This window comes from Helicoverpa zea, chromosome 15 (assembly GCF_022581195.2).
Source record: "Helicoverpa zea isolate HzStark_Cry1AcR chromosome 15, ilHelZeax1.1, whole genome shotgun sequence".
In the NCBI taxonomy this organism is placed as follows: Eukaryota; Metazoa; Arthropoda; class Insecta; order Lepidoptera; family Noctuidae; genus Helicoverpa; species Helicoverpa zea.
The window spans coordinates 9,452,927-9,467,163 of record NC_061466.1 but is presented as its reverse complement, the minus strand read 5'-3'; the positions used below and the strand labels follow the sequence as shown (position 1 = coordinate 9,467,163).

Here is a 14,237-nt window from a genome sequence, read left to right as displayed (position 1 = left end):
TTCTAATGGTGAAATATTTTTTTAAATCGGTGTAGTAGTTTTTGAGTTTATCCATTACAAACAAACAGACAAACAAACAAACAAAGTTTTCGTCTTTATAATATTAGTATACATATAGATAATAATGTATAATAATGGGTTTACATCAAAATAACGGAGCATTCAGTTTTACACCATCGGAGATACTTTGCCGGAGTTAATCTTAACTTCCAAGTTTGTTCGTTGTGTTAAGAGAATGGGGTGATAAAAATAATAATATTGCTAGCAACAATGTTGGCAGCGCGTTGATGAAACTTTTACTTTAGTTGAATGAGAAAAACTATGGTTAGACTTTGTTAGGTACTATGATTGTTGTAGACGAAACGTATTATCCTTGCTTCGCCGTATTTAAATAAAGTGTTTGTAAAACTAGCTACGTAGTAGTACCAATCACAATATTAATCGTTAATTATTAGCTATGTTAGCTATTGCCCAAAAATGCCCATCCTTCAATTATTATAAAACATTTACCTATGTAAAATGATTGCACATGTATCTATACTAATATTGTAAAGAGGAAAACTTTGTTTGTTTGTTTGGTTGTAATGAATAGGCTCAAAAACTACTGGACCGTTTTTAAAAATTCTTTCACCATTCGAAAGCTACATTATTCACGAGTAACATAGGCTATATTTTATCCCGGTACGGGCAGTAGTTACCACGGGACGCGGGTGAAACCGCGGGAAAACGGCTAGTTTTACAATAAATCTCTAATAGGTACCCAATATAAGAATATTTAAAACATTTTTTCTAAACAACAACACACACAAACATATTTTAAACATTATATGTATAGAGGATACATATAACTACACTGAAGAATAACCCGCTACTCTATAAAACGCAACATTTTTCGGAACTCGCAATCACTATCTTCATAGCACAACCCAATTACTGAGGAAAACCGATATCCTACGAATCGACAGAACGTCAGATTTTCGAGGGTCCAACCCGACGACTGTCATAGATACGTTGATACGTATGACAAGCCGCTTCTATGGCTTACCGAAGTCTATAACGTAGGGAACTGGGATAGACAGCGGCCAGCTTTATATTGGATACTAGCTTGTAACCCCAGCTTTCATGAGGTAATTTTTTAATATTTTTTATATGATAGAAATCTTGGCTTGATAATTAGGTATCTATGTATGAAAACAATAAAGTGTTTTTGTGAAAAATAAATTGTTCAATTTAGTGCTGTTACAACTTACCATGGGGCTAACCGACCGTGTGTGAAAAAGTGTCCCGAAAAAAAAAATAAAAAAAAAGACTGTTGTCTGAAAATTTTTGCTTACAGAAAGAGCGACTTCTTCCAAAGTGACATCAAAGGCATAATTTATTTTGTTTTTAAGTTAATGTTTGGTATCTTACACGATCATTGTTCTAGCTTACAGTTACGGCCGGTTCACACATGTCTCCGTTTTACTGTTCCGTTTTATCGTGTACGTTTTTTTTTCGTCGATGGCGTATGTAGTTGTATGAGTGACTTCACACATGGCACAGTATTCTGTATACAACTACATACGCCATCGACGAAAAAAAAAACGTACACGATAAAACGGGACAGTAAAACGGAGACATGTGTGAACCGGCCGTAACTACATTTTCATTCTCAAGTTTAGAATATTAAATCTTACTAAAAGCTTTTAATAGTACACTTAATACTTCCCATATATTGTTTAGATCCTGTAAAATATACAGTTTGGTACTAAGCACATTAGTATGGTCACACCACTATTAATTTTCTGCTTAATAAATGTACTAACAGCTGTATATGTTCCCTTTGTTCTAGCTCAGTTTAACATAATGTGTTTTACAGTGTAAAACTGGTTTCTAAGTCAGTCGGAAAATGCGGAATTTTCGTATGTAATTTTAGCGTAGTATTTCTTTGGAACTTATAAGTAATAACACAGTATCTTACACTAACTCTCTTTAGAAAATCTCCTAATACACTCATTTATCTTTTCATCAAAAAGGACATTGTTCAATTTTGGCCTAAGAACCGATGTGAATATAAATTATACTATAATTTTCATTTATTTTTATATTGTTTGAAACATATTTTAGTTTTCCACGGACACTTCAAATAAATAAATTCCAAATAAAAAGTTGGGTCACAATTATTGATGCCTTATAAAATGTTTCCGTCAGCCAGTGCTGCCAGTTTCGGAAGTTTTTGCGATTTCGGTAAATACGGATCGAACTGACAACCTCCTTTCCGAAGTCGGTTATTAAAACTAGTTGGTAACATTATTTTATTCATTTAAATACCTAAACTGACTAGCTAGAAAAAAACTAGTATTCTATATTTTTTAAGCGAAATCGCGAATTTCTAGCTTGGCATATGCTTGGCATTCGAGTATTATAGTTTTCGTAATTGGCAACATTGGTGTACTTCAGTCAGTTTGCTAGAAGTCAGTTTGATTGCTTCGCGACTATCGTTTCTTTTGTGATTTTCTATGCGTTTCATGGTTTTATTCTAACAACTTTGGCTTGATTACGGACTCCGATTATATTGCGTACTTGGTAGACTCGGCTGTGTGTAAAGGACTGGATTTTCCTGGAATTTTCGGATATTGCTCTGTCTGTGATCGAATTTAGTTGTATTATAATTACAACAATGGATGCAGAATATAGTTTATATTGTGTAAATTGTGGATCTGCTGGAGGTTCTTTGGTATTAGAAAACGAAGATATACTTCGTTGCATACAACAATGGACTGTTCCCCGTATGGTAAGTGGTCTACGAAAGTGTTTTTCTAATTTTGATAAGAATGTACTACCTACTTATGTTTTCATAAGCACACAATTTCTCGGTTTTCAAATCAATTGCCACAATTGCAAGTTACTTGACATTTACTAATGTTTTATTGTATTTATTTATTACAGGTTGAAGCTCATGACCTTATATGTATGTACGACGTGTTGGTCTGAAGCAGTCGAGCATAATGAGATGCAATGCACTGTTGGACGCAATTGTGTACTTTGTAAGAAGCTCCTACCATCAGGCATTACTGTTGCAATTGTATCGTTGGGCGTAGAACAGTGGGCTGTTGTGCCCACATAATGACTATTATCTGGTACTTAAGCTGGGCGAGATACCAAAATTCAATTGAACCCCCTGCTCAGTTCTTAGATAATATACTATTGAGAAATATTGATGATTAAAAACCTTTAATTGAATATAAATATTGTTTTTATTGCACATCCTCGAAAACCTCTTTCATTGTTATTGGTAAACCTTACTTTAACTGTTAAATTATTTTGTGTAGTAATGACATTTTAGTATGGTCTGTGCCTTCTTGGTAATAGACCGCGGGTTCGATTCCCGCCTTACGGCATGTAGATAGCTAGGTAACTGTCTAATATAAAAGTAGTTAACAATCATTTAAATAAATAATTCTCTATCGTAATAATATCGATATTTTATGAATTGTGGTGAATGGAACTCTTCCATTTTGGATACTTATGCGTTTTATCACAAATCCAAAGTGGATTCACTATACATATATTAAGAAACGTAACGTTGAAAGCAAAAGCGTTTAGGTAGTTGTTTTTCATACAAATTCTAAGCATTTATGAAAACTAGCCACACGCCCCGTCTTCGCACGGTGGCAATGTAAAACCTTGGTGTAAACCTTCCTCTTGACCTACTCTCCAATCACACCCAAATCCATTGCGTAGTTTTAAAGGTCTAAGCATTCATAGGGACAGACAGAAAATGCAACTTTATAAAATGATAATTGTTAAAGAATTATCTTACACTTGACTAGGTACTTTCTCTTTTCCTAGTATCAAGTAGAGTAGTCTTTTCCTAGATCTAGAAGAGAACATATAGTATTGTTGATATTTTGTATAGTGTAGTTTGATAATACTACTCTGATATTTCACGCAAGCTTGGTTATTTTTTATTTATAACCTCAAAATATTAACTTTTTTCGTAATTATTTTAATTTCCTGAAGTGTCCGTTCGTGAAAACTTATTTCATGGGATTCCATATAATTTTAAGAGTTTATAGAAGTCACTTTCCATTCGAACGGTTCTTAGGCAGAACATGTATGGAGCCGGAACAATGTCCTTTCAAAATTTTTCCCTGATCTTTTCTCACTCAGTAAATTATACTGTTTTAAAAACATCGTCTTCCCTGGAACAAATCGAGCAAACAAACCAGTGCAACACAACTAGTATCTTGATAAATTTTAATCAAAATCTTTCGGTCCTATTTGCATAGCCCTCTAAATATCATGAAACCCTTGAATTTGCATCGAAATGAGCGTAAAATGACCAAAACCCTCATTAAAGGCCACGACGAGAGCCAGACCTTTATTCTTTTGTCTATGCTTTTGTTAGGCGGCCATTTTGTGCGCCCGCCATTTTGACGACAAGATATGTTTATGAAAAAAATGTTTTGTATTACGCTATTGTTGTTTTATTATGAAAATAAGTTTATGTAGATTTCTAGGCATTATTAAAGTTTTATGAATAAATATTGAGCTAAATTAGCTTTTTAGTTTTATGACATTGTGGAATTTTTACTGTTCATTTTCATATTTTAGCAGTTATTGCGCCGATAAGTTAAATTGCTTTTATTTAAAATACTTTTAGCCCTTTATAGGGTTCAAAGGTTATAAATTTGATTACCAGTCAATGCAATAACATTTTTATGGCCACATAACTGATAACGTAAGCTTTTAAAGTATATTTTAAATAAATTATGGTTTCGTGGAAAATAGTTTTAGTGAAATGAACGATAAACGTTATGATGTAAATATTCACCAAGTTGGTTATTCTCACGATTCGATTCGATTCATCACGAGCTTTTTTGTTCAAAAAATTATATTTAACGTCTAAGCTCAAAGACCATATTATGAAAAGTAGTTCGAATACCTGATGCGGTTTTTTTAGGTCACTATAACAATTTACTGTCAGAAAAAATAATAAGTATTCATTATACTGCAGTAGTTCTTCTACATTTTCACACCCAAGTAAACTGTATATATGCTATAACTGTAAATATGTTAGCTGAATGAAACGACGCGTGCCTCTGGTACAAACTGCTTATATTCTTAAGAAAGTAATTAGTTACATAGGTTTCATAGTTACGACGTGTGGCGATTGGCGTTATACAAAAATATTAGGTTAATCACGACGTGTGCACTCGTCCGGTGCCGATGGCGAAAGAGACCGGCGCGCGGCCCCGGCGAAGCGACGCGGCCAGCGGCCCTCCTCCCGCGCGTCCCGCATCCCCTTCTCGTGCTGCACGGTGGATCGGTTTGGCGCGCCTGCACAGTGTGCGCGTTAACATCCTCCCGGGCCTTGATAGCACAGCTATCAAGCAGTTGAATTTGGGTCGATGTCATCTCCAGGTATGATGCAAAACTTGTGGACTGCCCTCTTGACAGTCCCTCTCGATGTGAGGACGTCGGCGACTCTGCTGACGCCATCTGGTCCTTGGTAAAGTTTGGTTATGCGGCCTAGTCGCCAGCATAATGGAGGTAGGTTGTCTTCTTTGAGGATGACCAAGTCGCCTACTTTGAGTTCCCGGTCTGGTCTCCGCCACTTGGTCCTCTGTTGGAGTTCGGCGAGGTACTCTCGGCGCCATCGCTCCCAAAACTGTTGCCGCAGCTGCTCTATACGCTCGTATCTGTTAGCTCTAGACTTTTCAATTAGCAAGGACGGCACCGACTTGAGTGGCCGCCCGATTAGGAAGTGCCCAGGGGTTAAGGGTAGGAGATCGGTTGGGTCGGATGAGAGAGGAGATAGGGGACGGGAATTTAGGATAGCCTCTATTTGTGTGAACAACGTTGCAAGTTCCTCAAATGTTAAGGCTGCGTTGCCAGCTATTCTCTTAAGATGATGTTTGGATGATTTAACCCCAGCTTCCCAAATACCCCCAAAATGAGGTGAATATGCAGGGCTAAATTTAAATCTAATGCCTTCAGTACTTAGGTCATCATAATAAAAATCATTCTTAATTATATTAGCAATAGACATATCTGTACATTCTTCAGCTAATTGCAATAGACATCTAGTACTTAGGAAAGGTGCTGAAGCTGTACCATATGTTACAGTGTTTAATTGTAAAACTTTAAGTGGTAGAGATGTATCTTCCCTCCACAAAATTAATTGTAAATGACGTTGTGACTCATCAATAGAAATTTGTCTATACATTTTCTCTATGTCACCGGTTAAAACAAATTTGTGAGTACGAAACCTTACCATAATATTAAATAAATCATTTTGTATTACTGGACCTATCATCTGGATATCATTTAGTGATTTTCCAGAGGTTGTTTTTACTGAGGCATCAAAAACTACCCTTAACTTTGTTGTTTCGCTTTTTTCACGCAATACTGCATGATGAGGTAAATAATTACCGAACCTTGGACGCTCTATTTCTTCCAAATGACCTAAATCTAAATATTCTTTAATAAAATCTACATATTGTTTCTTAATATTAGGATTCTTATCTAACTTGTTTTCTAAACTAAAAAAACGCCTTTTGGCAATATTATATGAATCACCTAATGCTTCCTCTGGTGATTCTTTCAGTGGCATTTTAACTAAAAACCTACCACTTGGCAAGCGACTTGTATTTTGTTTAAAACTGTTTTCACATGCTTGTTCTTCAAGCGTGTAAGATATTTTATTTGAAGGCAATTCTTCTACCTCCCAAAATCTTTGTAATGAATCATGAATATCATCCTTTATAATACTACAATTTAAAACATTAATATATGAATTTTCATGTGACAAATTAGACTGTCCTATTCCTATAGGGCCAGTTACTAGCCAGCCTAACTTAGAGCTTTGTAATATAGGCCGATGTCTACCCAATCCTATTTGTTGGGTACCTACTATTTCCCAAAAAACGTCTGCCCCCAATAACATATCAATATCGGAGGGACAATGGAACTCAGGGTCTGCAAGGATTATGTTAGCCGGCAGCCCTAAACTTTTAACATCAACTTTTAGTGTTGGTAAACTACTAGTTATTTGTGGTACTACTAAACACATCATTTCTAAGTTAAATGATTTATCAATACATGAAAATAATTTCAAACTACACCTCTCTGTAATGTCACACTGCACATTACCAATGCCAGCGATACGTATTGGGTTTGAACATTGTGTCTGTAGACCTAGCTTTATTTTGAATTTATTTGTAATAAACGATGATTGACTACCTGTGTCAAGGAGAGCTCGAGCACGGTAAGAAATATTATTTTCAGGATTTACAATTTCCACTATAGCTGTACATAATAGTACCTGACTTGCAGAGACTGCTGAAAGTGTTGTGGGTAAAGTATTTGGAGGTAAGTTATTATTATTTGTATTTGAACTACTACTACTACATCCTACAGTAGAATCTTTATGCAACAAAGAGTTATGTTTCTTATTACAATATTTACAGGAACCTTTTAGGAAGCAATGTTTTGCAGTATGTCCACTTCGCAAACAGTTGAGACATAATTTCAACTTTAAGGCTGTATCTAACCTAGCTTCAGTTGACATATCATTAAACTTTGAACATGCATGCAAATGATGACTTTCATGACAAATATCACATGACTTTTTGTAAGAATTGTTGTTACTCATTGAACTAACAAAAGACTTAGAATTAGAATACTTTTGCTCCCTAGGACCTTGTGATTTATAATTATCATTCCTACTTATATTTTGAACTTGTGTTGTTTCTAAAACATCTGCCCTGTTACGCAAGAAATCATTGAATTGCTCTAAAGTAGGTAATTCTGGTAACCCATTTTTTAATTCTTCCCACTTTCTACTAGTGGTGCTATCTAGCTTTGTGGACACCATATAAATAATTAAAGCATCCCATTTATCTGTTGGCTGCCCTAAAGTATTTAGTGCTCTTAAGTTTTTTGAAACTAAATCAATTAAGAATCTTAAAGCTTTGTGAGATTCTCTTGTTAAGGCTTCTATATTAAATAATGCTTTTAAATGATTATTTATAAGTAAATTTTTATTATTATATCTTTGACAAACTAAATCCCATGCTACTTTATAATTGTTAGATGTGAATTCTATTGATTTGATAACTACTAGTGCTCCTCCTTCTAAGGATGACCTTAAATAATGAAACTTGTTTATGTTAGGAATATTTTCATTACTATTAATTAAACTGTCAAAAGTGTCTCTAAATTCCAGCCATTTAAGGTAATTTCCATCAAAAGATGGCAATTTTATTGTGGGCAATTTTACTGAACTAAACCTATGACTACATTGACTATTATTTACACTACCATATTCTGACTCATGCTTTTGATGTTCAGTTTTTGAAACACTCGCTGATTCATTTATTTCTTGAGCCAATGCGATACACTTATGAAAATTTTCTTCAATTAATTCTCTCTCAGCTAACTGTTCCTCTAAATCTGAGCAATTCAATTCAATTTCAGTTTGCAAGGTATCAAATGTACTTAATAAAGTTTGACATTTCTCTATTTTTAAAACAATTTCTTTAGACTGCAAGCTACTAATTGGAGTATTTTTAGATATCTCTTGTAAATAGTTGTAGAATTTTGTAACTTGGCCTTTGATGGCACTACGTTTTCTAATAGGAACTTGAATCTCTGACTTTTCACTTTCACTCATTTTGAATAACTCACTAACACAATGTTTTTTGTAATTAGGTACAAATTTAGTTAAAAGAATAAACTACCTAACACTTTAGAGGCAACAATGAATGGGTAGGCACAGATTACAATAGAAACTCCAAGCCGCTAACTCACGGTAACCTTTTGAAGCTGTGACAGCACGAAGTAGGCAGCACTCACCAGGCACCTGCGCTGCTATTAGTAGACAGGCTGCAGGTAGCTAGCAGTTGGTTGAGCGAAGCACATGCACATTCACCGCAACTGAAATAGTCGGCAAGCTTTGGTATAATAACTGTATTAATTGTTGCGCTAGTTAGGAATTTACTTTTTATTAGGCAATAGGCATGTATTTTGGTAAATACTTAGAACCAAAACCTCAATTTGCAAAATTAATATGCTTAGGTAGATATGCTTATAGTGCATTAGGCGTAGGTACACTTTTAGTGTGTACAATAAATAATTATTAGGTGCATTAATATAGATGCTTTTAGATTAATTAGGCGTACACGTAGTTTAGGATGCACGATTTAAATGAAATTAAGTTTAGGCTATGCAATTTCACACACGCGGCACAAAATGGACTCGCCCACTATAGCGTCGTAGGTTAGAAAACGCGGCACAAAAATAATGGACTCGCCCACTATAGCGTCGTAGGCTAGAAAAGCAAAATTTGTACCATTTTGAATATAGGCAAGCTAATTAACGAATAGTACCTAAGCCCGCTAGGCTATTCACACAAATAAACACTAGGAAAAGGATAGGAAATAATAGGAAACGAGCAACTTCCCTCGGGTTAGACCTCCGCCGTCTGATGCCGCCTGCTGTTGTAGTCTGCGTCTTCGTAGAACTCGTGGTGGTGGTACGGCGTGGTCCGCGGAGACACGTTGGCTGCACGTGTTGCCGCCGTCCTCACTTAGCCCGCTGCGCGCCGCTCGGCGTAGATTGTAGGTTCTTCGGGTTAGAAAATATTGTCATAGACGGTCGCCAAATGAATGAAACGACGCGTGCCTCTGGTACAAACTGCATATATTCTTAAGAAAGTAATTAGTTACATAGGTTTCATAGTTACGACGTGTGGCGATTGGCGTTATACAAAAATATTAGGTTAATCACGACGTGTGCACTCGTCCGGTGCCGATGGCGAAAGAGACCGGCGCGCGGCCCCGGCGAAGCGACGCGGCCAGCGGCCCTCCTCCCGCGCGTCCCGCATCCCCTTCTCGTGCTGCACGGTGGATCGGTTTGGCGCGCCTGCACAGTGTGCGCGTTAACATTAGCATATAGAATTTTCTTGAGGAAATTGTTTTTAAAGAGTCCAAATAGTTTGTGAATTTACTCTTGTTAGTGGGTCATGCAAGCTTAGACGCTTGTCCCAAGTCAAAAGCAAACGCGATACCCAGAAGTATATTTAAAATCTTGACAAACTTTTTTTTCGACATATAACTCCAGGAAACACAACTCGAAAGAAAAAACTACCATACTGCATTTTTTAAATAAAACATACGGCCTATAATCTACAAAACCAATTTGGAAAATTCTTTCTCTATTCGGAAGCTAGAATATCCCCGAGCAAAATAGACTATATTTTCTCCGGCTACGGGATTCTTTCTCTGTTGGGAAGCTACAGTATGCTCTAGTGGCATAGGCCATATTTTGGAAGTAAGTAGTTTCCACGAGACGGGTGTGAAACCGCGGAAAACAGCCAGTAGTAGGTAGTAGCTAGTATAATTACCTACTCCTACAATGCGCAAGGGCAATTTTACTGAGATATTTGGTTTTGCGAGTCATATCGAAGCCTATGGACCAAACCAAACTACCGGTATATGCCAGCCTGTCGCAGTTGACGGAAACGTTTAGGAGGATATCGTCATCATTAACAGTAGGTAGCTTGTAGTAAAATTAATCGTGAACCAGACAAAACCACAGTAGAAGCTAGTAGTGTATAACTTAGAATGGAACGGAATAAAGCACGCGGTGGGACAACGTTCCGCATTCCAATGTCTCTCAGTTTACTTTCAGACGATATACAGCGGAAAAATGCGTTCAAATGCGACCACTTCGGTATTTGACACACTCTGTATAAGATTAGCCTAAATTCTGAACTATAAATAAAGTATGTACCTATTGTTAAGATTACGTAAATAGGTATTATTTTTGGGATAGAATGGGGACAATTTGAACATTATATTTGACCGTAGGTATTGATGTGATCCTTTTATTTTCAAAACTTAACAAGAATCGGTTACTATCTACTTTGAATAACGTTATTGTGCGGTGAAACAACATTAAGAGCCTAGAATATTATGAAATACCTATGCAAAAATACAGACTTCAAGAATAGACGAGAATACTAAATTATTTTTTTAAGAAACTCTTGCTTACATCTATACATATAATAAATCTGTAAAAAAACTGTGTCTGTACATTGAATATATTAAAAAAATAATAATTGAGTGGGGTTTAGAAACAGTGATGGAGCACAAATCCAAAAAAAAAATTCTGTCTGTATGTCTGTATGTCTGTATGTCTGTATGTCTGTATGTCTGTTTGTTTGTACACGCTAATCTTCGGAACTACTGGACGGATTTCAATGATTTTTTCTTTGTTGTATCAGTATTAAGCCTGGTCAACATATAGGCTATAATTTATCTTCGAAACTTGAAGACCTGATGCAGAACACCAACAGACCAACAAAACTATAAGAGATACAAAAATGGTGCCATGGCAAAAATTGTTTCATGTGATGAGCATTTTCAGTTGAGATAATAAATTTTAAGATCTGGAACACCTGATGTGGCACCCCAAGAGCCCAGCTTCTCTGTACCATATACAGGTATGACGTTTTAGCAAAAGTTGTTCAATTTGATAAGCACTTTCTATTGACTTATATAAATTGAAGATCTAAAACACCTGATGTGGAACTCCAGGGGCCCAGCTAGACTATAGCATATAGAGGTATGACGTTTTAGCAAAAGTTGTTCAATCTGATAAGCACTCTCTAAAACACCTGATGTGGAACTCCAGGAGCCCAGCTAGACTATAGCATATGAAGATATGACGTTTTAGCAAAAGTGGTTCAATCTGATAAGCACTCTCTATTGACGTACATATAAACATCGAAGATCTGGAACACCTGATGTGGAACTTCAAGAGCAATACTACACTTGAAATGTATAGAAATGAATGTTATGAAATAGGTATGGTGAATCAAAAAAAGTAATTAGTCCGTCTTTAAGATAACCCTAAAATAATGGACACGTATTTTTTTTCTCTCTCTCACAAACAAATAATAACGAAGATACAACAACATTATTATATCTCATTATTATTTTGTATGTCTCTTCCAGACCTCGGGACTACAAAGTTCCGAATTTTTGGGAGGCAAACGTGGGGCCGAAGCCAACACGCTGAAGCCCTTTTGAGACAACTTTAATGAAATGGTGACACAAATGACAAAACCGACGATTATCCCTTTAAACACTATAAAAATGAACCCAAGGACAATCCCCGGTGGACGTCGTTAAAAAAAAAGACAATCCCCGGTACTGTGCTAAACTATTGCTAACTATGGAGGAAAACTACTTGGGCTATTGTGATGGGATATTAGTGGATGACAATGTATTAGGTACATGTAAAAATGGCAGGTGGAGACTCGCCACCTCACTTACTGGGCCCCCGGGAACCAGTCACTGAATAGCAACAAGAGGGCAACAGGGACATGAGCGGCTGAAGGGTGAGGACACCTCGGCGGACTTTAAACGCAGATTACGCGCTCCCTGTGCTTACCATGAGGCACCTACCCTCCGAGCAGGGCTACTAATCCTGCTCTAGCGACTCCACTCTGGACGGCCAAGCCAAGCCAGAGGCGTGAGACCTACCCCCGTCATAGTTCACTCCGACCGGCCGGAGATGGGGGACAGTATACTCTCCCTGGAGAACTCAGTATATATAGCCCCGCGGGGTCGCTACTCCCCGTCATCAGCCTCAGATGTCCTGCAGTGCCTATATCTCATTATTATTGTCGTTATTATCTCAAGAGCCTTTGTCCCAATTATGTTAGGGTCGACTTCCAGTCACGATGCAACTGAGTACCAGTATTTACAAGGAGCGACTGCCTATCTGACGTCCACAAACCGGTTACCCGCTCAACCCAACACCCCTTGGTAAAACTTACTGGCTTCTGACTACCCATAACGACTGCCAAGAATGTTCAATGACAGCCGGAACTTACAGTTTAACATCCCCTCCAAATAACGGTCATTGGTATCCAAAATATACGTAGAAAGTACATACGAACTTAGAAAAGTTGCATTGGCAGGCACTTGCCAGACCTGGAATCAAAGACGCACGCTCATACTTGAGAGATTGGTTCTCTACCCACTAAACCACCACGACTTTGTCATCTATTTAATGTTTTTTTACGCGGACTAATTAGAATCACTACTTTTATCCATACATATGGGCACGTCTATTGCGGTTCAGTTCTCAGCGTTTTGTTTAGTCTGCTGTGCTTTTGCCGTTAAAGTACAAAAATTAAATATATGGAACGTTTCTAATGGTTATGCGTATTCCGTTGTTTTCAAGTCAACGGGCCCTTAAAATTAAATATCAGACTATTCAGATCTTTGATTTTGCTGACCCCGTAGTCGCTGGCATAAGGGACAGGATCCGCGTACGAAGTCGCGGGCAGAAGCTAGTTAAAAATAAATTCAAAATAATCTTTTTTCTTTAAGCAACGTACAGGCCTATCAAACACCTTAAGTATGGTAATTTTTCATTTTTGATTGTTTCATTATTAACGACTACATCCATTATATTCGCCAGATGTTGCAGTACATTTAGTAAAGTATGGCTTTCACCTCTTGGCTACACTTTTATCATTATTTAATGTTAGATAGATGACCAATTATTGCAATTAAGTTTTTTTATGGGTGCAGACTTAATTGCCTTAATGGCGATATTAAAATGAATGCTGTATTTATAAAATATGCTTCAGTTATTTTTAGCGTAGATTTTATGTAGGTTTTGATACATTTATTTTTGATGGTTGTCTGGCCTAGCGTTTGGTTGAAACACTATCGAAGCTTTGAGTATTAAGTATGAAGTTCGTGGATTTTTTATTTTTTTCTGCTCACTTTTTTTATAAGAGTTGGCGATGTTGGACTAATAAAAAACCACCACGACGGAACATGGACTAGAGATGGACCAGAGTGTGTGTATCATATTGTGTTGATACAGTACAAACCTACCTACCGTGTTCGTAGCGAACCATACAGGATTTAAACTACTAATATACTTATCTACTTCTACTTACTTATCAGACTTTTGGGCTATCGGGCTGTACTGAGGTCTACATTGGGACTATCGCCTAAAATGAATTAAATAACCATAACGTATAGCGGAACATTAGAATACTGAAATTCCTAAATACCACTAAAACAAATATCGATAAAGTTCAATATTTCTCGTATGGGCCCTTGTTTTTATTAAAGTACATAAATCTCTTTGTAATTGTATAGAATTTCGACAAAAAAGTTTTAGTTTTAGAGCACTATGATCACACGAACTATCTAAAACTA

The 14,237-nt window shown here is 36.7% G+C and overlaps 1 protein-coding gene and 1 long non-coding RNA gene across 3 annotated transcripts; both read right to left on the bottom strand.

The window, feature by feature from the left end:
• Window positions 1-5,081: 5,081 nt before the first annotated feature.
• On the bottom strand, window positions 5,082-8,697 carry LOC124636961. 2 transcript variants are annotated; one of them, XM_047173260.1, is made up of 2 exons: window positions 6,444-8,697; window positions 5,082-6,152 (listed from the first exon to the last, which is right to left on the bottom strand). In XM_047173260.1, exons 1-2 carry the CDS (start codon window positions 8,657-8,659, stop codon window positions 5,372-5,374), a joined length of 2,997 nt encoding a protein of 998 aa, XP_047029216.1. In that variant the 5' UTR covers window positions 8,660-8,697; the 3' UTR covers window positions 5,082-5,371. The 2 variants fall into 2 exon arrangements, with proteins under 2 accessions (XP_047029216.1, XP_047029217.1); XM_047173261.1 differs by having other exon boundaries at window positions 5,082-6,873; window positions 7,803-7,887.
• A 627-nt stretch (window positions 8,698-9,324) lies between these two features.
• LOC124636963 lies at window positions 9,325-9,927 on the bottom strand. Its single transcript, XR_006985168.1, has 2 exons — window positions 9,714-9,927; window positions 9,325-9,612 (listed from the first exon to the last, which is right to left on the bottom strand). It is a non-coding gene; the product is annotated as an uncharacterized LOC124636963 (long non-coding RNA).
• Window positions 9,928-14,237: the final 4,310 nt, after the last annotated feature.